The sequence below is a fragment of the Mesoplodon densirostris genome, chromosome 6, assembly GCF_025265405.1.
Source record: "Mesoplodon densirostris isolate mMesDen1 chromosome 6, mMesDen1 primary haplotype, whole genome shotgun sequence".
In the NCBI taxonomy this organism is placed as follows: domain Eukaryota; kingdom Metazoa; phylum Chordata; class Mammalia; order Artiodactyla; family Ziphiidae; genus Mesoplodon; species Mesoplodon densirostris.
In genome coordinates this window covers 24,587,076-24,613,370 of record NC_082666.1, presented here as the reverse complement: position 1 = coordinate 24,613,370, position 26,295 = coordinate 24,587,076, and the positions used below count along the sequence as shown (strand labels likewise).

General features: G+C 38.9%; 1 protein-coding gene across 1 annotated transcript in view; it reads left to right on the top strand.

Moving 5' to 3' along the window:
* Positions 1–26,295, top strand: part of XPA (XPA, DNA damage recognition and repair factor) — a 47,213-nt gene that overhangs the window by 10,328 nt on the left and 10,590 nt on the right. Inside the window, exons 3-5 of the mRNA XM_060100979.1 lie at positions 17,403–17,508; positions 20,042–20,207; positions 21,848–21,965. Coding sequence (XP_059956962.1) covers positions 17,403–17,508; positions 20,042–20,207; positions 21,848–21,965 — 390 coding nt within the window. The remainder of the gene's footprint in view (positions 1–17,402; positions 17,509–20,041; positions 20,208–21,847; positions 21,966–26,295) is intronic.

Here is a 26,295-nt window from a genome sequence, read left to right as displayed (position 1 = left end):
AAGATTTTTAATCACGGCTTCAATTTCATTACTTGTGATTGGTGTGTTCATATTTTCTGTTTCTTCCTGGTTCAGTATTGGAAGGTTATATACCTTTCTAAGAATTTGTCCATTTCTTCCAAGTTGTCCATTTTATTGGCATAGAGTTGCTTGTAGTAGTCTCTTAGGATGCTTTGTATTTCTGCAGTGTCTGTTGTAACTTCTCCTTTTTCGTTTCTAATTTTATTGATTTGAGTCTTCTCCCTATTTTTCTTGATGAGTCTGGCTAATGGTTTATCAATTTTGTTTATCTTCTCAAAGAACCAGCTTTTAGTTTTATTGATCTTTGCTATTGTTTTCTTTGTTTCTATTTCATTTATTTCTGCTCTGATCTTTATGATTTCTTTCCTTCTGCTAACTTTGGGTTTTGTTTGTTCTTCTTTCTCTAGTTCCTTTAGGTGTAAGGTTAGATTTTTTATTTGAGATATTTCTTGTTTCTTGAGGTAGGCTTATATAGCTGTAAACTTCCCTCTTAGAACTGCTTTTGCTGCATCCCATAGGTTTTGGGTCATTGTGTTTTCATTGTCATTTGTCTCTAGGTATTTTTTGATTTCCTCTTTGATTTCTTCAGTGATCTCTTGGTTATTTAGTAACGTATTGTTTAGCCTCCACGTGTTTGTGTTTTATATGTTTTTTTCCCCTGTAATTCATTTCTAATCTCATAGCGTTGTGGTCAGAAAAGATGCTTGATATGATTTCAGTTTTCTTAAATTTACTGAGGCTTGAGTTGTGACCCAAGATGTGACCTATCCTGGAGAATGTTCTGTGCGCACTCGAGAAGAAAGTGTAATCTGCTGCTTTTGGATGGAATGTCCTATAAATACCAATTAAATCTGTCTGGTCTGTTGTGTCATTTAAAGCTTCTGTTTCCTTATTTATTTTCATTTTGGGTGATCTGTCCATTGGTGTAAGTGAGGTGTTAAAGTCCCCCACTATTATTGTGTTACTGTCTATTTCCTCTTTTATAGCTGTTAGCAGTTGCCTTATGTATTGAGGTGCTCCTATGTTGGGTGCATATATATTTATAATTGTAATATCTTCTTCTTGGATTGATCCCTTGATCACATTATGTAGTGTCCTTCCTTGTCTCTTGTAACATTCTTTATTTTAAAGTCTATTTTATCTGATATGAGTATAGCTACTCCAGCTTTCTTTTGATTTCCATTTGCATGAAATATCTTTTTCCATCCCCTCACTTTCAGTCTGTATGTGTCCCTAGGTCTGAAGTGGGTCTCTTGTAGAAAGCTTATATATGGGTCTTGTTTTTGTATCCATTCAGCAAGCCTGTGTCTTTTGGTTGGAGCATTTAATCCATTCACGTTTAAGGTAATTATCGATATGTATGTTCCTATGACCATTTTTTAAATTGTTTTGGGTTTGTTTTTGTAGGTCCTTTTCTTCTCTTGTGTTTCCCACTTAGGGAAGTTCCTGTAGCATTTGTTGTAGAGCTGGTTTGGTGGTGCTGAATTCTCTTAGCTTTTGCTTGTCTGTCAAGCTTTTGATTTCTCCATTGAATCTGAATGAGATCCTTGCCGGGTAGAGTAATCTTGGTTGTAGGTTCTTCCCTTCATTTTAAGTATATCCTGCCACTCCCTCTGGCTTGTAGAGTTTCTGCTGAGAAATCAGCTGTTAACCTTATGGGAGTTCCCTTGTATGTTATTTGTCATTTTTCCCTTGCTGCTTTCAGTAATTTTTCTTTGTCTTTAATTTTTGCCAATTTGATTACTATGTGTCTCGGTGTGTTTCTCCTTGGGTTTATCCTGTATGGGACTTGCTGTGCTTCCTGCACTTGGGTGGCTGTTTCCTTTCCCATGTTAGAGAAGTTTTCGACTATAATCTCTTCAAATATTTTCTCAGGTCCTTTCTCTCTCTCTTCTCCTTCTGGGACCCCTATAATGCGAATGTTGTTGGTGTTTAATGTTGTCCCAGAGGTCTCTTAGGCTGTGTTCATTTCTTTTCATTCTTTATTCTGTTCCGTGGCAGTGAATTCCACCATTCTGTCTTCCAGGTCACTTATCCGTTCTTCTGCTTCAGTTATTCTGCTATTGATTCCTTCTAGTGTAGTTTTCATTTCAGTTATTGTATTGTTCATCTCTGTCTGTTTGTTCTTTAATTCTTCTAGGTCTTTGTTAAACATTTCTTGCATCTTCTCCATCTTTGCCTCCATTCTTTTTCCGAGGTCCTGGATCATCTTCACTATCATTATCCTGAATTCTTTTTCTGGAAGGTTGCCTATCTCTACTTCATTTAGTTGTTTTTCTGGGGTTTTATCTTGTTCCTTCATCTGGTACATAGCCCTCTGCCTTTTCATCTTGTCTATCTTTCTGTGAATGTGGTTTTTGTTCCACAGGCTGCAGGATTGTAGTTCTTCTTGCTTCTGCTGTCTGCTCTCTGGTGGATGAGGCTATCTAAGAGGCTTGATGGGACGGACTGGTGGTGGGTAGAGCTGACTGTTGCTCTGGTGGGCAGAGCTCAGTAAAACTTTAATCCACTTGACTGTTGATGAGTGGGGCTGGGTTCCCTCCTTGTTGGTTGTTTGTCCTGAGGCGACCCAACACTGGAGCCTACCTGGGCTCTTTGGTGGGGCTAATGACAGACTCTGGGAGGGCTCACACCAAGGAGTACTTCCCAGAATTTCTGCTGCCCTTGTCTTTGTCCCCACGGTGAGCCACAACCACCCCCCGCCTCTGCAGGAGACCCTCCAACACTAGCAGGTAGGTCTGGTTCTGTCTCCTGTGGGGTCACTGCTCCTTCCCCCTGGGTCCTGATGCACGCTCTACTTTCTGTGTGCCTTCCAAGAGTGGAGTCTCTGTTTCCCCCAGTCCTGTCAAAGTCGTGCAGTCATTTCCCACTAGGCTTCAAAGTCTGATTCTCTAGGAATTCCTCCTCCTGTTGCCAGACCCCCAGGTTGGGAAGCCTGAGTGGGGCTCAGAACCTTCACCCCAGTGGGTGGACTTCTGTGTTATAAGTGTTCTCCAGTTTGTGTGTCACCCACACAGCAGTTATGGGATTTGATTTTACTGTGATTGTATCCCTCCTACCATCTCATTGTGGCTTCTCCTTTGTCTCTGGATGTGGGGTATCTTTTTTGGTAAGTTCCAGTGTCTTCCTGTCGATGATTGTCCAGCAGTTAGTTGTGATTCTGGTGTTTTCTCAAGAGGGAGTGAGAGGGCTTCCCTGGTGGCGCAGTGGTTGAGAGTCCGCCTGCCAATGCAGGGGACACGGGTTCGTGCCCCGGTCCGGGAAGATCCCACATGCCGCAGAGCGGCTGGGTCCGTGAGCCATGGCCACTGAACCTGCGCGTCCGTAGCCTGTGCTCCACAATGGGAGAGGCCACAACAGTGAGAGGCCCGGGTACCGCCAAAAAAAAAAAAAAAAAAAAAAAGAGGGAGTGAGAGCACGTCCTTTTACTCCACCATCTTGGTTCCTCCTCTGTTTCCTTCCTTCCTTCCTTCCTTCCCTCCCTTCCCTTCCTTCCCTCCCTTTCCTTCCTTCCCTCCCTTCCTTCCCTCCCTTCCCTCCCTCCCCTCCCTCCCTTCCTTCCCTTCCTTCCCTTCCCTCCCTTCCCTCCCTTCCCTCCCTTCCTTCCCTTCCTTCCTTCCCTCCCTTCCTTCCCTTCCTTCCCTTCCTTCCCTCCCTTCCTTCCCTCCCTTCCCTCCCTCCCCTCCCTTCCTTCCCTTCCTTCCCTTCCTTCCCTTCCTTCCCTTCCCTCCCTTCCCTCCCTTCCTTCCCTTCCTTCCTTCCCTCCCTTCCTTCCCTTCCTTCCCTTCCTTCCCTTGGCTGTGTTGGGACTTAGTTGTGGCATGTGGGATCTTTTGCGGTTCACTGGCAGCGCTCAGGCTTCTCTCTGGTTGTGGTTTGGGGGTTTTCTCTCTCTAGTTGTGGTGTGTGGGCTCCAGGGTGCGTGGGCTCTGTAGTTTGCAGCACGCTGGCTCTCTCGTTGCGGCTCGCAAGCTCAGTAGTTGTGGCATGTGGGCTTAATTGCCCCACAGTATGTGGGATCTTGGTTCCTTTACCAGGGATCAAAGCCGTGTCCCCTGCACTGGAAGGTGGATTCTTTACCACTGGACCACCAGGGAAGTCCCTCTGCTTCCCAGGATTCTTATGACTGGGTACTTTATCCTTTGTTGAGGGCAGTGTCCCTTGGACCTTTTGCAGCACACGCCCACCAAGGATTTCTTTGTTAATTTTAAAGACAGTCTATTTTTGTAGCATAGCTGAGAAAAATCAAAATAATTTATTTGGGCCATTAAGCTTTGCTACCTATAAAACAGAGCCTATTGTATGCTTTTAGAATCTAGAACAGGGTTCTTCAGGATCACCAGGAAGGCTTGATTAAAACACAGTTTGTGGGGCCCCATCCCTAGGGCTTCTTCTGATTTAGTAGGTCTTAGGTAGGGACTGTGAATTTGTTTCTAACAAGTTCCTGGGTGATGCTGATGCTTCTGGCCCAGGGGCCACACTTTGACAACCTCTGGTCTAGAATTAAACCCACTGTGTACTCTAGGACTACAGGGGAATGCAGCCATGTGGAGAGAATAGTGTGTAACAGTGAGGTCAGTCACTGCTCATGCTGTCTTTTTAAAAAATTATTTTAAAAAATTGTGATAAAATATACATAACATAAAATTTACAATTGTAACCTTTTAAAGCGTATGTTTAGTATGTTCAGTGGCATTAAGTACTATACATTCACGTTGTTTTGTAACAGTCACCACCATCCATCTCCAGAGTTTTTTCATCATCCAAAACTGAAACTTTGTCCCATTAAACAATAACTTCTTGTGCAAACATTTTGATGTATTATCTTTGAGACTGTCTTTGATATGTGAATGAGAATGTAATATGTTTCTTTTATAAGAATGTCGTTAAGAGCATTTCCCCATTTCTTAAATATTCTTTCAGAACTTTTCTTTTTAATGGCTACATAATACTCCATTTGATGGCTGCACCATGATTCATTTATGTTTTTACTTTTTTACATCTTTATTGGAGTATAATTGCTTTACAGTGGTGTGTTAGTTTCTGCTTTATAACAAAGTGAATCAGTTATACATATACATATGTTCCCATATCTCCTCCCTCTTTTTTTTATGTTTTAATTTTTTATTTATTTACTTTTATTAGTTTCTGCTTTATAACAAAGTGAAACAGTCATACATATACATCTGTTCCCACATCCCTTCCCTCTTGCGTCTCCCTCCCTCCCACCCTCCCTATCCCACCCTTCTAGGTGGTCACAAAGCACTGAGCTGATGTCCCTGTGCTATGCGGCTGCTTCCCACTAGCTATCTTTTTTTTTTTTTTAACATCTTTATTGGAGTATAATTGCTTTACAATGGTGTGTTAGTTTCGGCTTTATAACAAAGAGAATCAGTTATACATACACATATCTTCCCATATCTCTTCCCTCTTGCGTCTCGCTCCCTCCCACCCTCCCTATCCCACCCTTCTAGGTGGTCACAAAGCACTGAGCTGATCTCCCTGTGCTATGTGGCTGCTTCGCACTAGCTGTCTGTTTTACGTTTGGTAGTGTATATATGTCCATGCCACTCTCTCACTTTGTCACAGCTTACCCTTCTCCCTCCCTGTATCCCCAAGTCCATTCTCTAGTAGGTCTGTGTCTTTATTCCTGTCTTACCCCTAGGTTCTTCATGACATTTTTTTCTTAAATTCCATATATATGTGTTAGCATACGGTATTTGTCTTTCTCTTTCTGACTTACTTCACTCTGTATGACAGACTCTAGGTCCATCCACCTCATTACAAATAGCTAAATTTCGTTTCTTTTTATGGCTGAGTAATATTCCATTGTATATATGTGCCACATCTTCTTTATCCATTCATCCGATGATGGACACTTAGGTTGTTTCCATCTCCTGGCTATTGTAAATAGAGCTGCAGTGAACATTTTGGTCATGACTCCTTTTGAATTTGGTACAGGGTATATGCCCAGTAGTGGGATTGCTGGGTCATATGGTAGTTCTATTTTTAGTTTTTTAAGGAACCTCCATACTGTTCTCCATAGTGACTGTATCAATTCCCATTCCCACCAGCAGTGCAAGAGTGTTCCCTTTTCTCCACACCCTCTCCAGCATTTATTGTTTCTGGATTTTTTGATGATGGCCATTCTGACTGGTGTGAGGCCATACTTCATTGTAGTTTTAATTTGCATTTCTCTAATGATTAAAGATGTTGAGCATTCTTTCATGTGTTTGTTGGCAGTCTGTATATCTTCTTTGGAGAAATGTCTATTTAGGTCTTCTGCCCATTTTTGGATTGGGTTGTTTGTTTCCTTGTTATTGAGCTGCATGAGCTGCTTGTAAATTTTGGAGATTAATCTTTTGTCAGTTGCTTCATTTGCAAATATTTTCTCCCATTCTGAGGGTTGTCTTTTGGTCTTTTTCATGGTTTCCTTTGCTGTGCAAAAGCTTTGAAGTTTCATTAGGTCCCATTTGTTTAGTTTTGTTTTATTTCCATTTCTCTAGGAGGTGGGTCAAAAAGGATCTTGCTGTGATTTATGTCATAGAGTGTTCTGCCTGTGTTTTCCTCTTAAGAGTTTGATAGTTTCTGGCCTTACATTTAGGTCTTTAATCCATTTTGAGCTTATTTTTGTGTATGGTGTTAGGGAGTGATCTAATCTCATACTTTTACATGTACCTGTCCAGTTTTCCCAGCACCACTTATGGAAGAGGCTGTCCTTTCTCCACTGTCCATTCCTGCCTCCTTTATCAAAGATAAGGTGACCATATGTCCGTGGGTTTATCTCTGGGCTTTCTATCCTTTTCCATTGATCTATCTTTCTGTTTTTGTGCCAGTACCACACTGTCTTGATTGCTGTAGCTTTGTAGTATAGTCTGAAGTCAGGGAGCCTGATTCCTCCAGTTCCGTTTTTAGTTCTCAAGATTGCTTTGGCTTTTTGGGGTCTTTTGTGTTTCCATATAAATTGTGAAATTTTTTGTTCTAGTTCTGTGAAAAATGCCACTGGTAATTTGATGGGGATTGCATTGAATCTGTAGATTGCTTTGGGTAGTAGAGTCATTTTCACAATGTTGATTCTTCCAATCCAAGAACATGGTATATCTCTCCATCTGTTGGTATCATCTTTAATTTCTTTCATCAGTGTCTTATAGTTTTCTGCATACAGGTCTTTTGTCTCCCTAGATAGGTTTATTGCTAGGTATTTTATTCTTTTTGTTGCAATGGTAAATGGGAGTGTTTGCATAATTTTTGTTTCAGATTTTTCATCATTAGTGTATAGGAATGCAAGAGATTTCTGTGCATTAATTTTGTATCCTGCAACTTTACCAAATTCATTGATTAGCTCTAGTAGTTTTCTGTAGCATCTTTAGGATTCTCTATGTATAGTATCATGTCATCTGCAAACAGTGACAGCTTTAGTTCTTCTTTTCCGATTTGTATTCCTTTTATTTCCTTTTCTTCTCTGATTGCTGTGGCTAATACTTCCAAAACTGTGTTGAATGAGAGTGGTGAGAGTGGGCAACCTTGTCTCGTTCCTGATCTTAGTGGAAATGCTTTCAGTTTTTCACCATTGAGGACGATGTTGGCTGTGGGTTTGTCATATATGGCCTTTATTAGGTTGAGGAAAGTTCCCTCTATGCCTACTTTCTGCAGGGTTTTTATCATAAATGGGTGTTGAATTTTGTCAAAAGCTTTGTCTGCATCTATTGAGATGATCATATGGTTTTTCTCCTTCAATTTGTTAATATGGTGTATCACATTGGTTGATTTGTGTATATTGAAGAATCCTTGCATTCCTGGAATAAACCCCACCTGATCATGGTTCATGATCCTTTTAATGTGCTGTTGGATTCTGTTTGCTAGTATTTTGTTGAGGATTTTTGCATCTATGTTCATCAGTGATATTGGCCTGTAATTTTCTTTCTTTGTGACATCCTTGCCTGGTTTTGGTATCAAGGTGATGGTGGCCTCGTAGAATGAGTTTGGGAGTGCTCCACCCTCTGGTATATTTTGGAAGAGTTTGAGAAGGATAGGTGTTAGCTCTTCTCTAAATGTTTGATAGAATTCGCCTGTGAAGCCATCTGGTCCTGGGCTTTTGTTTGTTGGGAGATTTTTAATCACAGTTTCAATTTCAGTGCTTGTGATTGGTCTGTTCATATTTTCTATTTCTTCCTGATTCAGTCTTGGCAGGTTGTGCATTTCTAAGAATTTGTCCATTTCTTCCAGGTTGTCCATTTTATTGGCCTATAGTTGCTTGTAGTAATCTCTCATGATCCTTTGTATTTCTGCAGTGTCAGTTGTTACTTCTCCTTTTTCATTTCTAATTCTATTGATTTGAGTCTTCTCCCTTTTTTTCTTGATGAGTCTGGCTAATGGTTTATCAATTTTGTTTATCTTCTCAAAGAACCAGCTTTTAGTTTTATTGATCTTTGCTAATGTTTCCTTCATTTCTTTTTCATTTATTTCTGATCTGATCTTTATGATTTCTTTCCTTCTGCTCACTTTGGGGTTTTTTGTTCTTCTTTCTCTAATTGCTTTAGGTGCAGGGTCAGGTTGTTTACTCGAGATGTTTCCTGTTTCTTCAGGTGGGATTGTATTGCTATAAACTTCCCCCTTAGAACTGCTTTTGCTGCGTCCCATAGGTTTTGGGTCGTTGTGTCTCCATTGTCATTTGTTTCTAGGTATTTTTTAATTTCCTCTTTGATTTCTTCAGTGATCACTTCGTTATTGAGTAGTGTATTGTTTAGCCTCCATGTGTTTGTATTTTTTACAGATCTTTTCCTGAAATTGATGTCTAGTCTCATAGCATTGTGGTCGGAAAAGATACTTGATACAATTTCAATTTTCTTAAATTTACCAAGGCTTGATTTGTGACCCAAGATATGATATATCCTGGAGAATGTTCCATGAGCACTTGAGAAAAATGTGTATTCTGTTGTTTTTGGATGGAATGTCCTATAAATATCAATTAAGTCCATCTTGTTTAATGTATCATTTAAAGCTTGTGTTTCCTTATTTATTTTCATTTTGGATGATCTGTCCATTGGTGAAAGTGGGGTGTTAATGTCCCCTACTATGAGTGTGTTACTGTCGATTTCCCCTTTTATGGCTGTTAGTATTTGCCTTATGTATTGAGGTGCTCCTATGTTGGGTGCATAAATATTTACAATTGTTATATCTTCTTCTTGGATCAATCCCTTTATCATTATGTAGTGTCCTTCTTTGTCTCTTCTAATAGTCTTTATTTTAAAGTCTATTTTGTCTGATATGAGAATTGCTACTCCAGCTTTCTTTTGATTTCCATTTGCATGGAATATCTTTTTCCATCCCCTTACTTTCAGTCTGTACGTGTCTCTAGGTCTGAAGTGGGTCTCTTGTAGACAGCATACAAGACAGGTCTTGTTTTTGTATCCATTCAGCCAGTCTGTGTCTTTTGGTGGGAGCATTTAATCCATTTTCATTTAAGGTAGTTATCAATATGCATGTTCCTGTTCCCATTTTCTTAATTGTTTTGAGTTTGTTATTGTAGGTCTTTTCCTTCTCTTTTGTTTCTTGCCTAGAGAAGTTCCTTTAGCATTTGTTGTAAAGCTGGTTTGGTGGTGCTGAACTCTCTCAGCTTTTGCTTGTCTGTAAAGGTTTTAATTTCTCCATCAAATTTGAATGAGATCCTTGCTGGGTAGAATAATCCTGGTTGCAGGTTTTTCTCCTTCATTACTTTAAATATGTCCTGCCAGTCCCTTCTGGCTTGCAGAGTTTCTGCTAAAAGATCAGCTGTTAACCTTATGGGGATTCCCTTGTGTGTTATTTGTTGTTTTTTCCTTGCTGCTTTTAATATGTTTTCTTTGTATTTAATTTTTGACAGTTTGATTAATATGTGTCTTAGCATGTTTCTCCTTGGATTTATCCTGTATGGGCCTCTCTGTGCTCCCTGGACTTGATTAACTATTTCTTTTCCCATACTAGGGAAGTTTTTAAACTATAATGTCTTCAAATATTTTCTCAGTCCCTTTCTTTTTCTCTTCTTCTTCTGGGACCCCTATAATTTGAATGTTGGTGCATTTAATGTTGTCCCAGAGGTCTCTGAGACTGTCCTCAGTTCTTTTCATTCTTTTTTCTTTCTTCTGCTCTGCAGTAGTTATTTCCACTATTTTATCTTCCACGTCACTTATCCGTTCTTCTGCCTCAGTTATTCTGCTATAGATCCCATCTAGAGTATTTTTAATTTCATTTATTGTGTTGTTCATCATTGTTTGTTTCATCTTTAGTTCTTCTAGATCCTTGTTAAATGTTTCTTGCATTTTCTCTGTTCTATTTCCAAGATTTTGGATCATCTTTAGTATCATTATTCTGAATTCTTTTTCAGGTAGACTGCCTATTTCCTCTTCATTTGTTAGGTCTGATGGGTTTTTATCTTGCTCCTTCATCTGCTGTGTGTTTTTCTGTCTTCTCATTTTGCTTATCTTACTGTGTTTGGGGTCTCCTTTTTGCAGGCTGCAGGTTCGTAGTTCCCATTGTTATTGGTGTCTGTCCCCAGTGGCTAAAGTTGGTTAAGTGGGTTGTGTAGGCTTCCTGGTGGAGGGGACTAGTGCCTTTGTTCTGGTGGATGAGGCTGGATCTTGTCTTTCTGGTGGGCAGGTCCACGTCTGGTGGTGTGTCTTAGGGTGTCTGTGGACTTATTATGATTTTAGGCAGCCTCTCTGCTAATGGGTGGTGTTGTGTTTCTGTCTTGCTAGTTGTTTGGCATAAGGTGTCCAGCACTGTAGCTTGCTGGTCGTTGAGTGAAGCTGGGTGTTGGTGTTGAGATGGAGATCTCTGGGAGATTTTCACTGTTTGATATTACGTGGAGCTGGGAGGTCTCTTGTGGACCAGTGTCCTGAAGTTGGCTCTCCCACCTCAGAGGCACAGCACTGACTCCTGGCTGCAGCACCAAGAGCCTTTCAACCACACGGCTCAGAATAAAAGGGAGAGAAAGAAGAAAGAAAGAAAGAGAGGGAGGGAAAGAAAGGAAGGAAGGAAGGAAGAAAGAAAATAAAATAAAGTAAGATAAAATAAAGTTATTAAAATAAAAATAATTATTAAGAAAAAAATTTTTTTAAAAGAAAAAAAACAAAAACGAAAAACGGACGGATAGAACTCTAGGACAAATGGTGAAAGCAAAGCTATACAGACAAAATCTCACACAGAAGTATACACATACACACTCACCAAAAGAGGAAAAGGGGAAAAAATAATAAATCTTGCTCTCAAAGTCCATCTCCTCAATTTGGGGTGATTCGTTGTCTATTCATGTATTGCACAGATGCAGGGTACATCAAGTTGATTGTGGAGCTTTAATCTGCTGCTTCTGAGGCTGCCGGGAGAGATTTCCCTTTCTCTTCTTTGTTCTCACAGCTCCCGGGGCTCAGCTTTGGATTTGGCCCCGCCTCTGCTTGTAGGTCGCTGGGAGGGCATCTGTTCTTCGCTCAGACAGGATGGGGTTAAAGGAGCAGCTGCTTCGGGGGCTCTGGCTCACTTAGGCCGGGGGCAGGGAGGGGTGCGGATGCGGGGCGAGCCTGTGGCGGCAGAGGCCGGTGGGACGTTGTACCAGCCTGAGGTGTGCCATGCTTTCTTCCCGGGGAAGTTGTCCCTGGATCCTGGGACCCTGGCAGTGGCGGGCTGCACAGGCTCCCCGGAAGGGAGGTGTGGATAGTGACCTGTGCTCGCACACAGGCTTCTTGGTGGCGGCAGCAGCAGCCTTAGCATCTCATGCCCGTCTCTGGGGTCCGCGCTGTTAGCCGCGGCTCGTGCCCGTCTCTGGAGCTCCTTTAAGCAGCGCTCTTAATCCCCTCTCCTCACACCAGAAAACAAAGGGAAGAAAAAGTCTCTTGCATCTTCGGCAGGTCCAGACTTTTCCCTGGACTCCCTCCCGGCTAGCCATGGTGCAGTAACCCCTTCAGGCTGTGTTCAACCCCAGCCCTCTCCCTGCGCTCCAACCGAAGCCAGGAGCCTCAGCTCCCAGCCCCCGCCTGCCCCGGCAGGTGAGCAGACAAGCCTCTCGGGCTGGTGAGTGCCGGTCGGCACCGATCCTCTGTGCCGGAATCTCTCAGCTTTGCCCTCCGCACCCCTGTGGCTGTGCCCTCCTCCGCGACTCAGAAGCTTTCCCCCTCCGCCACCCGCAGTCTCCGCCCGCGAAGGGGCTTCCTAGTGTGTGGAAACTTTTCCTCCTTCACAGCTCCCTCCCACTGGTGCAGGTCCCGCCCCTATTCTTTTGTCTCTGTTTATTCTTTTTTCTTTTGCCCTACTCAGGTACGTGGGGAGTTTCTTGCCTTTTGGGAGGTCTGAGGTCTTCTGCCAGCGTTCAGTAGGTGTTCTGTAGGAGTTGTTCCACATGTAGATGTATTTCTGATGTATCTGTGGGGGGGGAAGGTGATCTCCGCGTCTTACTCTTCCGCCATCTTCCCGATTCCTTCCCATGATTCATTTAAATGCAGCTCTTTTGTTTATTTCTTTTCTCTATTCTAATAATTATTACTGCAGTGAATATATTTGGAGGTGCACTTTTGTCCAGCTCTCTGGTTCATAGCAGTAGGGTGACTGACCCAAAAGTATGTATATTTCTGGTAAAGTTTACGTACTTAAAAAAAAGTTAAATTAACATTGATAGAAGGAGTAAACAACCTAAAAGCAAATAAACAAATGGACGTATTTTTCCAAACGAAATAACATGATCATGTTGAAGAGGACAGAAAGAACTAGTCCAAATGATTTATGAGGGCAGTATTTGACAGTATATCCTCAATTTGAAGTGGGTGTGGTAAGGGGAAAACCACAAAATTCCTGAACTCATTTTATAGAGTGGTATGAGTGAAGAAATTTTGAAACCAGTTTAGATGTATTATTGGCTCAAGCAGTTGAATGTATTTCTTGATGTTGTTGGGAGCCAAGGTTCTCATTGTAGAAGAAAGGACATACAAATATGGAATGGGAGAAGGCAAGAAAGAACCCTGTGGGGATGGATTAAAATTGCCAGTATCAGTGTGAACTCTTGATTTCTAAAACATGTATATGTGTATGCATGTAAAAGTGTACATGTAAACTAAAAAAATGAATTCAGGAAAGTTGCAGGAAACAAAATCAATATATAGAAATCTGTTGCATTTTTGTCCACTACTAATGAACTATCAGAAAGAGAAATTAAGAAAACAGTCCCATTTACAGTTGCCCATTTATCAGAAAGAATAAAATACCTAGGAATAAATTTAACCAAGGAGGTGAAATACTTGTACACTGAAAACTATAAGACATGGATGAAAGAAATGGAAGAAGACACAAATAAATAGAAAGACATTCTGTGCTCCTGGGTTGGAAGAACTAATATTCTTAAAATGTCCATAGTACCTAAAGCAATCTATAGAATCAGTGCAGTCCCTATCAAAATTCCAATGGCAATTTCCCACAGAAATAGAACAAACAATCCTAAAATTCACATGGAACCATGAAAAACCCTGAATGGCCAGAGCAATCTTGAGAAAAAAGAACAGATCTGGAGACCTCATGCTTCCTGATTTCAAATTATATTTCAAAGCCATTGTAATGAAAACAGTATGCTGTTGGCATAAAAACAGACACATAGATCAATGGAACAGATGAGAGAGCCCAGAAATATACCTGCACAGATGGTCAGTTAATTTATGACATAGGAACCAAGAATATACAAGGGGAAAGGACAGTTTTTTCAATAAAAGGTGTTGGGAAAACTGGACAGTCACATGCAAAAGATTGAAACTGGGCCACTGTCTTACATCATACACACAGAATAATTCAAAATGGACTAAAGATTTAAGTGTAAGACAAACCATAATACTTTTAGAAGAAAACAGATGGGGACTTCCCTGGTGGCACTGTGGTTAAGACTCTGTGTTCCCAATGCCCAGGTTTGAACCCTGGTCTGAGAACTAGATCCCATATACATGCCACAACTAAGGAGCTTGGAGCCATAACTAAGGAGCCTGCGAGCTGCAACTAAGACCCAACGCAACCAAATAAATAAAAAAACAACAAAAAAAGAAAATAAATGAAAAGCTCCTTGATACTGGTTTTGGCCATGATATTTTTGGATATGACACCAAAAGCAGAGGCAACAAAAGCAAAACTGTTAAACAGGTGGGACTGCATCAAACTAAAAAGCGTCTGCACAGCAAAGCAAACCTTTGAAAAGGCCACCAACTGAATGGGGGAAGATATTTGCAAATCATACATCTGATGAGGGGTTAGTATCCAAAATATATAAAGAACTCCTACAACTCAATAGCAAAAACCCAAACAATCTGATTAAAAAATGGGCAGAAGATCTGAATCGACATTTTTCCAAAGAAGACGTACAGACGGCCAGTATGTACATGGAAAGATGCTCAACATCACTAATCATCAGGGAAGTGCAAATCAAACCACAGTGAGCTATCACCTCACACCTGTTAGAATGGTGGTTATCAAAGAGACAGAAAATAAGTGTTGGTGAGCATGTGGATATAAGGAACGCTTGTAAATGTAACTCAGTGCAACTACTATGGAAAACAGTATGCAAGTGCCTCAGAAAATTAGAACTACCATATAATCCAGCAATCCCACTTCTGGGTATTTATCCAAAGAAAATGTAAACAGTAACTTGAAAATATACATGCACCCCCATGTTCATTGCAGCATTATTTACAATAACTAGATATGGAAACAATCTAAGTGTACATCGATGGATGAATGGATAAAGAAAATGTGATGTGTGTGTGTGTGTGTGTAATGTGGAATGTTATTCAGCCATAAGAAAGAATGAAACCTTGCCATTTGTGACAACATGGATGGACCTTGAGGACATTATGCTAAGTGAAGTAAGTCAGAGAAAGTTAAATACCATATGATCTCACTTATATGTGGAATCTAAAAACAACCCCCCCACACACAAACTCATAGATACAGAGAACAGATGGATGATTGCCAGAGGGGGGAGGAGGGAAGTAGGTGAAATGTTTGAAGTGGGTCAAAAGGTACAAACTTCCAGTTAGTCATGGGAAAGTAATGTACAGCATGGTAACAGTAATACTGTATTACATATTTGAAAGTTGCTAAGAGACTAGATCTTAAAAATTTTTATGATAAGAAATATAACCGTATGGTGACGAATGTTAACTAGACTTATTGTGGTGATCATTATGTAATATATACAGTTGTTGACTCATTATGTTGTACACCTGAAACTAATATAATGTTATGTCAGATCTCAACAAAAATAGTGTACAGTACATGTATGAGTATTTATGTGTGTGTCTGTATATACGTATATTTCCTAGCCCTGTTCACAGAAATGGCCATGAAGCAGAGGTAGCCCAGTAGCAGTGAGCACAGCTGGTGTCCAGATCTTGGATGCTGATACTGTTCTCCACTAAAAGGAACCAGGGCCCTTCAGAGAAATAGCTGATTCCAGGGTTGGGGCAGGATGGTTACAAGATGAGCCTGGGAGATTTTGTAATGCCAGAAAATATGTCAGTGTTCCGAAAGTGATAGAAGCATGTTACAGAGGCATAAGTGTCAGCTTGAAGGGGCTTCCACTGGCCAAATTTCAGACAATTTGAATGCTAAAGTAATGAAGGACACCATTGAAATAATAGGAATCCATGAGTCTATATGGATAATAAATGTGTTAGTGAATGAATGAATGAATGGGGGAGGGGAAGGCTCTTGATTACAGTAGACTGGCAATTTCCAAATGGTAAATGTAAAGGGAGTGATGGAGTTGAAAAATCATCCTTATGTATATTTTAAATTTTCCATTATAAGGCATTTTTAAAATTAGGAAAATGTATGCACATTTTATGGCTTTTGATTAATAATACTGTGCAGTACCTTCCTAATTGGTATTTCTGACTGTAATTTCTCTCTATCCAAACACATTCCAGTAACCAGTTTTTTGAAGATACCACTCTGACTATATTTTCAGTTTTTCCTTTTGTCCATAGCTATGCCCCTATAATATTTTAGAAAGAAGAGTGATTTTTTTTGTTAGAGTTTGGAGATTAGTGAGATTGAGGAGTGCTAGAATACTGACTGACCTTCTTGTGTTGGAAGTAGGTAAGGGAAGGCAGTGATAGGAATACGTTGAACAAATCATGAACAAATGGCAACTCCATTTTTCTTCCTGCTGGGACTTGTGGCAGTTCTCAGAGTTGGGGCTTGGCAGTAGCAATCATCCTAAAGACATAGGAGTAAAACTTTCAGACTTGCTGGAAAAAAAAAATTCTGTAGGATAAAGATCCTTAGCTAGGTATTTGAAATCTTAAAAAAAAAAAAAAAAAAAAAAAGAATCCGGCCTTACTCTACCTAGAGTAGTTTCTGTGCTGGGTATTGAGGATATATAACTAAACTAAATACAGTCTCTGCCTTCGAGAGATTTCCAATCTAGTGGTTGAGACAGATGAAGAGGAAGCTGTTTACTCTGTTGGTAGGGGGGAGGGAGAGAAAAAGTTTCCCATTTGAAAGTGAATTCTGTGTTGCCTCTGTTTGCTGTGTTATATGTTAGTGCCCATCTCCCTTATCTGTAAGCAGCTCCCCCACCTCCCTCCGGCCTTGAGACTAAATCTTCGTACTCTCAACAGTACTGTGGTAGGCCAAGTAATGGCCCCCAAAGATGTCCACATCCTAACCGTCCCGGAACCTGTGGATTTATTACCTTACAGAGCCAAAGGGACTTTGCAGATATGATTAAGGTTAAAGACCTTGAGATGGGGAGGTTATTCTGGGTTATCCAGCTGGGCTCAGTGTAATCACAAGGATCCTTAAGAGTAGAAGAGAGGCAGGAGAGAGTCAGGGGTAGGTGTGATTATGGAAGAAGCCATAGTAATGTAAGAAGCTGCAGTTGCTGGCTCCAGGTCACATCCCTGGAGAAAGGGAGTCATGAGTCAAGGAATGCAGGTGGCCTCTAGAAGCTGGAAATGGCTGGTAATAGGTTGTCCCTCAAAACCTCCAGAAAGGAGTGCAACCCTGCCATCACCTTGACTTTAGCCCACTGAGACCTGTGTCAAACATATAAACTACAGATCTGTGAGAAAATAAATTTGTGTTATTTTAGCCACTAAATTTGTGGTAATTTGTTATACCAGCAATACAAAAGTACCTTACATGTTGTTTGAGTTCAAAAATACTGGGTGAGTCCATAATTTTTTCCTTTATGTTATTTCCTTAAAAAAAATTTTTTAGATAAATGTAAGATTACTTAATCAAAGTTTTATGTTGTCTTTTACATAAATATGTTTGTATCAGGCATAAAATACATGCTGGTAAGCTAATAAGATAGAGGAAGCTCTATTCTAATCACAAAAAAAGGCAACTTAGAGAATTAATCTTCCTTTCTTTAGGACCTGTAATGGAATTTGATTATGTTATATGTGAAGAATGTGGTAAAGAATTTATGGATTCTTATCTAATGAACCACTTTGATTTGGCAACTTGTGATAACTGCAGGTACTTATTTTTATTTCAGAGCATGTTCTAAATTACTAAAATTTAATGTTTGCTTGTAGGTTTAGGGCAAAACAATAATTAGATCCATTTGGATTTAATATTTTCTTCATAAATATGTTTTTTGTTTTGGGAGTTTCCTAAAATTTCTGTGTTTTCCATTTTGCTAAAGAATTACAGGAAGACTGTGCTTATCAACATTATGCCACATAAATAGGAAGGATGTCCCTGGTTTTGCCACAGATATGTCCTTTTCCTTTCTGCTGGGGGGTTGGGAGGGTGCTAACCATCTCTCAGTAGCAGGTTCCTAACCCTTCTCTCCCCCCAGCCCCTAAGGATCCCTTTCTTTCTTTTTCTTTGACCAGTGTGTGTTGATACCTTGGTCAGAGGACTGGCACCTTCAATGAGAGGAGGGAAGTATAACGCCTCCAGCTACTCTTCTGGTACTCAGAACACCTCTTTCCATTCATTTTCTACTCTCCTGAATTGGCAGGGAGGAGATTAGATGAGGAAAAGTCACATTCTTCTGTCATTCTTTTTCTTCTCCTAGCCTTTATCTCTTTTTGTATCACCACAGAATATTACTCACTCCACTTGGTTCTCCTATCCCTACTGCTTACCTCAGCCAAGTCCTGTGTTGGTGTCTTTCACACCTAAAGATCCCACCTTGGATTCTTACTTAGCCCTCTTATCTGTTCCCTGTCCCCACTTCTTGTACGTACAGTCCTAGATCAACTGCTCACACGCCTGGTGGACCTGCCTTTTCACAGTCCCTGCTGCAGACATCTAGAGCCATCACCACTGACTTGTTGCTAAGTAGATCCTTAGAAGATAGAATGGGAGATGTTTCTGGTCTCATGATCAGATCTGTGATGGGAAATGTTCTGGTACCCGCTGGAATTATTAACTCTATTCCCATTGATGTAACAGTGTCATTAAGGCACACAGTGGTTAAGGTCCACAGTGTTATCACTCTCCTTAAAGTACAGATAGTGTTCAGGAACTAAATTACCACATATAACCTTACTTCCATGAGAAAATGGAAGCAACCTAATTATCAGTTTATACAATGTTATGTAGTAGTCTGGAAATATACTTTTAAAATGTAAACATAATTAGGAATACAGCCCTCCATTCTATTTGTTTTTTCCAACATCTTTGACGATTATAAATTAGTACAATGTAGTTTACCTGTCCCCTCCTTTGGTGTATACTTCCAAATTACTTAGTCTTCTTAAAGTTATTCCCAGTTATAACTCCTCCCCCCCTCCCCCCACTGCCTGTCCTATACCTCCTCCTAAGTGTTCACCATTTCAGTAAAGGCCAGCTTCATTCACTGGCTGTTTCTCTATCCCGTGTTTAATTCCAAATCCATTTGGGTCTATATTTAAACCATATCCTGAATCCATCCATTTCTCATCCTCTGTACTATTACTGCCTTAGACTGGGCCCCTGTCAGCTCTTGCCTGGACCACTGCAGTAGTACTCTTGTAACTGGCCTCTTCCCCGACTTGTGCACGGTTAGTCTCTTCTCCATATAGCATTTTACGCAAAACTCTTTAATGGTTTCTAATCCATTTAGAATAAAATTGTCTTCACCATTTCTTACAAGACCCTTGCCTGTCTCTGACTTTTATTTTCCATCACTCCTCACCATCACTTACTTTAAGCATTCTGGTCACACTGGCCCGCTTGTTGTGAACTCCATTTGCAAAGCACACTCCTGTCCTAGAGTCTTTGCACTTTCTCTTCTTTCTGCTATGAATGTTCTTTCTCTAGCTATTCAGAATGTTTTCTGACTTCTAAAGGGCCCTGCTCAAATGTTTCCTCATCAGTGGCATTCTCTTGATTTCCCAATCTCTCTGAAAATTTCTATTCCTTTACCATGCTTTGTATTCCTTTATAGCACTTTTATCAATCATCATGTTTGCTTATTGACTGTCTTCTCCTAACTAGAATGTAAGCTTCCTGAAAACAAGGCTTTGTTTTATGCTTTGCTGTATTCCTAGTACCTTGAACAATACCTAGCATGTAGATGGAGAACAAATGAATGAGAAGAGCTACGTAATTGACTATGTCTCCATTTTTACCTGGGCTTTGAAGAAGCTCAGAGCCAACTGGAAACTCAGCTGTGCTTGGTGCATTTGGACCTTGCATGTTTATATTCCTTATATCCTGCCTGTCCTGACTTTAAGCCTTATATTTTCTTACTCATTGAGTCTTAGTTCTCATTTATATTTGCTGTGTTCATGTAAGTTATTTCAAATACTTTATGGAAAAGAGGGACTTAGTAAAAAGAAATTCTTAACATGTTAAATAACATGGATCTGCTGCTAATATAAATAGCTTCTCAGAATTAGTGAAAGAAAGTATTTTTCTGTTGGAATTCTTATGCTGCTAATTTGACCATGAGAGTTTCAGGAAAAAGTATTTTATATGTTTCTTTTGGCATGTATGCCCCTAGGTTTTGGGACTGTTTGAAAATCTAATTTATTTAAAACAACTACTTTATGTAATGGACTTAATCTGTTTTCAGAGATGCTGATGATAAACACAAGCTTATAACTAAAACAGAAGCAAAACAAGAATACCTTCTGAAAGACTGTGATTTAGAAAAAAGAGAACCAGCTCTTAAATTTATTGTGAAGAAGAATCCTCATCATGCACAATGGGGTGATATGAAACTCTACTTAAAATTACAGGTCTCTAATAAGTTATATTCAGTCATTTTAAACCCTGGGTCGGGTGAAATTTTAACAATGAACTAGTTATAATTAGTGTTTACTTACAGAAAGTTAAAAAGATCCTTTTCATTTTATTGTTTTACATGAGTCATAGCTACACATAATGACATTTAATAACATGTTTACTTATTTTGCTTTTTGATGTGGCACTTTGAAGCAAATATATTACTATTGGGTGATGTTAGGAGTACAATTTGGAAACAAAAATGCTTGAAATAGGAGTTAGCCCGTGTTTCCCTTGCCTACCTACCCCCCAAATAAAATCATTAAAAAAAATTTGGGAATTTCACAGATGCCCAGAATCTAACTCCAGCTTCCTGTGTCTACCCAAGAATGGTACAAATATCATAATATTCTTTTTTTTGTGCCATTATATAAAAAATATTGGGAGTTATTGCTTTAGAGCACAGTTTGATTGGAATATACTAGAAGATCCTAGTATCTTCTAATAAAGAAACCACATTGTAAAAGCAGACATATACTGAATTTTCACTAAACATAATACACTGTTGATTAAAAGATTCACCCTAATTTTATGTACTATTAAAAATGAAAACATGCTGCTAATTAAACCGACCCAGGGCTGCCTTATCACTTGGTGCTTTTATTTTATTGAAATAGTGCCATTAGACTTACTATAGTTTTTTTTTTTGCTATAAATCATGCTTGTGTGTACATAAAAAGGAAAATACAAGTACCACAGATTTATTAAGGTATTCCTAAACTTCCTTACATTCAGAGTCCAATTCTTCTGAACCACTTCTTGACTCAGAGTTGTTAAAGTACCATTAAGTTACATTAGTGATGCAGCATTTTCAGGGATGTTAAATTGTGGAAAATGTGATGTTTTAGAATTTATGAAATAACAGTATATTACTTTATGTTAAGAAATTTCAGTTTGGCTTTATTGATTGGTATTCTGGTCCCTGTAACATACTGTAAGGGATATCCCGAGCATAATTCTCAGTGTGTATATTATTTCTCTAAATGTAAATAAATATTATAAAGAGTATATATATATATATATATATTCCAAGGTTTTTAAACTAGAATAAAGACTTGTTAGGTCATTCAGCTACCAAAGTTTTTAAAGAAAATTCATATTTTGAAGATCAGAAATTAGTCAAGTGGATGGAAACTGTTATTGATTCAGGAGAAGAGTAGTAGTGATTGATTTCCTGTGATGGGAGATTTCTGGAGATGACCTCATATAATTGGTCAGCAGATTTTTTTTGGTGATCCTGCCAAAACTCGATCAAACCCACTGACTACATGTAGTTCTCTTGATTCACGTGAAAACAAAGCAGAGAAGTGATTGCAGTCAGAGGACAGCTTTTCTATTTACACAGGCACACCTGGTTTTACTGTGCTTTGCAAATACGTAATCTAATTCATCATACATTCACTGAAGGTTTCATAGGTTTATAGATAGAGATATTATTAGAGATGTTTCTTATCAATATTTAAAAACTTAAATTTCAAATAAATACTCATAAAACTGCACTTAAGTTAGATCACTCTTTGGCACCTATGGATTTAATAATTATAACTATTTTACAACAATGAATCACAACTAATTTATGGATTCTGTATTTCAGATTGTGAAGAGGTCTCTTGAAGTTTGGGGTAGTCAGGAAGCATTAGAAGAAGCGAAGGAAGTTCAACAGAAAAACCGAGAAAAAATGAAACAGAAGAAGTTTGATAAAAAAGTAAAAGGTAAGTGGCTACATTTACATCATGAAGGACTGTGCTCTACTGCTTTGCAAAGAGCCTTTAGCTAAGTTCTTTCACTTTAAAGATACAATGTCACCATTGGATTGGAAATTTTTTTTTTCCCATAAATTGAAGAACAAAAGACTTAAAGTTTGCCCTCGGTAAGTTGGTGTTTGAGACTCTCAGTCCAAACCTCACTGCAATTCTAAAAAAGCATGTAAGCCCTCGTCTTCAAGTGAGTCATGTTTTTGTATAGGAACGGCAGTAGGGTCCGGAATGTACCCCTGATTAAGGGTTTGGCCTCAATGCAATCTTAAATGTGACCCACACAGTTATCAAAAGTGAAGTTTTCCACCAGCAAACCTCTCTAATTGCTTAAAATGAAAAAATAATCCCTAAGTCTCAGTGATCTAATTTAGCAGCTAGAAGGAACCTTCTAATGTCAGATAGTCTAATCACTTTTATATATGAATAAAAGACCTGGAAAGGTAGAGTGACTTGTTACATAGGTGCCAGAGAGTTGGGACTGGAGCCAGGATTTCATGACCGAAAGTCTGCATTGGTACATTCATTCCTCTGTCCATACATCTGTCTATCCACCTGACTATCCATTCTTTTGTCCATCTATCTCTATTTATTTGTCCATGCATCCATCCATGTATGCATATGTGCAGAAGTCTGTCTGTCCGTCCATCTGTAATCAGTGTATCCAACAACTGCTAAGTGTCAGCTGTGTTCCAGGCTCTGTGCTAACACAAATGCTGGCGTCAACATTTTGTCAGAAGAGAAAGACTGGTAAACTTAGTCAAAATCGAGTGTGATAAGTACCGTGACAGTGATGAACATAGAGTGTTATAGGACCACAAAGGGCACTTGTTGGCTGTATCACAGATTCCCTACAGAGAATAGAATCTTATAAAAGTAGGCATAAATGTTCTTCATACAATAGAGTGCCAGTGTGGTGTCAAGTGTATATAGATAACATGTATTCTCTGTATATACAGGGTTATACATATAATAAATTGATCCACTTAAAATGAGTATCGTAGCCATAATAAGTAATTTTGCTTATGTGTTTAGGATTTAGAAGAGGTTTTGGAGGGTGCATGAAGATCAGATGTCTTAAAAACAAAAGAGCAAAAAAAAAAAAATTGAATGTAAGCCTACCTTGTTCCTTCTTATTGTGAGGGAATTCTTTCCCCCTTTTCAGTACAAGAGTTATTCATGTGCAGTGCAGAGAAGTTAGAAAACTATAAAGAACTTCTATCCCATAATTATACTACCCAGAGACAATCATCAGTAACAGTTTAAGGTCTATTTTTCCTGTTCTTTTCTATGCATAGGCCCTTAAAAATTTTTATAAAAATGGAAGCACAGTTGGACATTTATGAAGTTTATCAAAACTTCTCTGTAAAAAAAAAAAGAAGAAAAAAAACTTCTCTGTATTTCAGTTTCTTCAACTATAAAAATGATGATAATACCACCCACCTTATAAAAGTTTAGTAAGGAATCAGTGAGACATTACACATAAGTTGCTTAGATGAGAACTAGGGCAGGGTGACATCCCATAGATCGTAGTATTACTATGGAATCTTATGTACCTATTATAAGAATATGACAGTTCTGCATGTGTTGCTGTACAAGGATACTCTTTAGAGAAAAGTTTTATTTTTTTCCCCTGTAGATATTATATAATGAAGGCAGGTAACAGATCCACTTATATATCCTTGGACTTGGGTGTAAATGTTCAAATATTTGTCAATGATTGCTTTATTCCTTAATTATAGGAAGGGAATAATAGTTGAGCATCTTTCAGATTTCTAATTCAGCTTTCTTAATTTTGATTAAAAATGAAATTTTTGATATATAAAATTGATCAACTTAACAGTAAAGAATAAAAATCAAAGTTTAATAAAAAAAATTTATCAAAGACAGACAACCCCATGATAAAACATCCTTATACACATCTTCATATAAATTATAGTTACTTAACATATCATTTCCTGAATCAGAGGGTAATAAGGACACTTTTATGCCTTTGTAGAGAGGTTTCCTATAGCAAACTATGCCATGTAAGAGCATTTCATTGAAGATTCGTCCCCCGATTAGCCACTTCTGTACCACAGTCTTCCAGAATACCTGCAAGGGCCAGTTGAGAGGATTTGGAAAGACTTCTTTTGAATTTGGTCCTTTCTTTAATCTCTTCCATGTTTTACCCCGACCCTTCTTCTCTTTCAACATCAAGGAAAGCCTTGAGGGGTCAGGTAACAGAAGGCACCTGAAGGGGTGTGGAAGAGGAGGGCACATTGGTAGCCTGATCACACACCAGCCTCGGGTTTTTGTAGCCCAGCTCCCTGAGCCACCCCAGCTCTTCCCTTTCTGCCGCCTCCTCAAACCACTGTCCTGATGGTATTTTGCTGTCGATAATAATATATGGATAAAGGAATTAGAAACTTACACCTTCAAAGTGATGAAATATTTTTAAAAAGAGGGTGTATCTGTAGTTTTATTAGATACTATAATATTTCTGTAGTTTGGTCAAGATGTCATCTAAAGGGGACTAAATTCTATAATTTGACTAACAATAACATGATGGATGGCATCTGTTTAATTTCTTCATGCTTTTTTTCTATAACAATTCTATTAAGATAGTCATATCTATTTAAATATTAGCATGAATAGAACATTTCTTTTAAGATTTACACAGTTCACATGGGTATTTTTTTTAAAGAAGTATAAACTCAAACATAATTGGCTGTTTTTCTCGCTATGTTAAATTGCTGCTATTATCCACCAGATAAACTACTGTGGATTTTCCTCATCCTTGAAGAGTTTGAATTTGCCCTAAATTTTTTCTTGGACCGCTTAAGACTGGTTTCTTTAATTCAGTTTATTTCTTGTTTGGATGAAGCATGTTTTTTGAGGAAATTTTCCAAGTGGTGACAAGAATGGTTTATTTTCTAAGACCCTGTTACGAATCTAAGAATGTTTTTCTGTTTCTCTTGCATATGAAAACCTGAGTTCTCTCTCAGTGGTATAAACATTACTCCATTGTCTTCTGGTCTTTAACGTGCTGAGGTCAGTGCCATGCCTTCTTTAATTATGGCTTCTTCTTGTTGATTTACTTTAGAGGTTGGTGGATATGTTCCTGTCTTCCTGACTAGGCCACAGAGGGCTGAGAGTGGAGTAGACACTGTAGAAACTAGAAACGAGGAGCTTACTATGCACTTTGCTCAGAAGGCTCAGAACAGAGAGGAATTAAAGCAAGTCTAAAAGTTTTTTTAGTTCAAAAGAAATTGGAACCTGGTTCCTCTTGGTCTTCTGATTTTGGTCCACAAAGAAGCTGACACAAAGTTTACTTCTTTATGGAGAGGTAAGAGGTTACATTTACCTGTTTGTAGAATAGGATCTTCTACTTCATCAGTTTGAGAAATAATTGGTCTTACTAGAGAAGAAAATTATAGATAGTGTAAGGTGTATATATAAATTTAGACAAGGTGAAAGGCAAAGAATTTCCTTGTCGGCAAGTTCAAATTGTTACAGATCTCTTAGATCCAAGAAGGCAGAAGTAGAAAGGATGGCATCACTGTTCTTAGTTTAACTAGATTTTTAAAAAGGCAGTATGTGTTGGCCTGGATATTGGATGGGAACTTTGAATTGGTGCAAATGCACAGAACATTTTGGGTTTGCGTGGCTCCTTTTCACAGATAAGGTGGCTGTAAGGCTTTTCTTTAAAGTTATACTCAGCTTTCTCTTAATACTGGTAGAGGTTAGCCTTCTAAAAACAAAGAACAATTAATCTTCATTGTTTGTTAGTATGCACTTTTTTCCCCAAAAGAGGTGGGTGAGAAAATCCCATTTGGGGGATCCTTCTAAGTTTGTGAACATTTTAAATTCTGGGCCAGTGGTTATATTTATGACTATTTTTGGACTTCTCTCAGGGGAGTTTGAAGGACACAGTTTCCTATCCTTAGTTTTGGAGGACAAAGTAAGACCAAAGCTTCATATGTTATTTCCTTGTGATTTTTTTTCCCTCTCGTTACCAGTGGGCACCCTATGTCAAAACTTGCTGCCCTCCCATCAGTTATTTAGAAGTATCTGGTCTCTCTCCACTAGTTCTTTTATAAGTTTACCTGGTAAACAGCATTGGGCTTCTTTGGATACAGGCTGCCTCTTCTGTAAAATTAAGATATTAAGCTGGATAAAATACAAGTTGTAGAGTGGTATAAAATACATTTTTCATTGAAACAAAGATTTAGGGGAAAACTTCTTTGGGTAAAAAATAGAAACAGTCCCTGAAGATAATTAGTAGCAAGACTGATGGTTATCATGA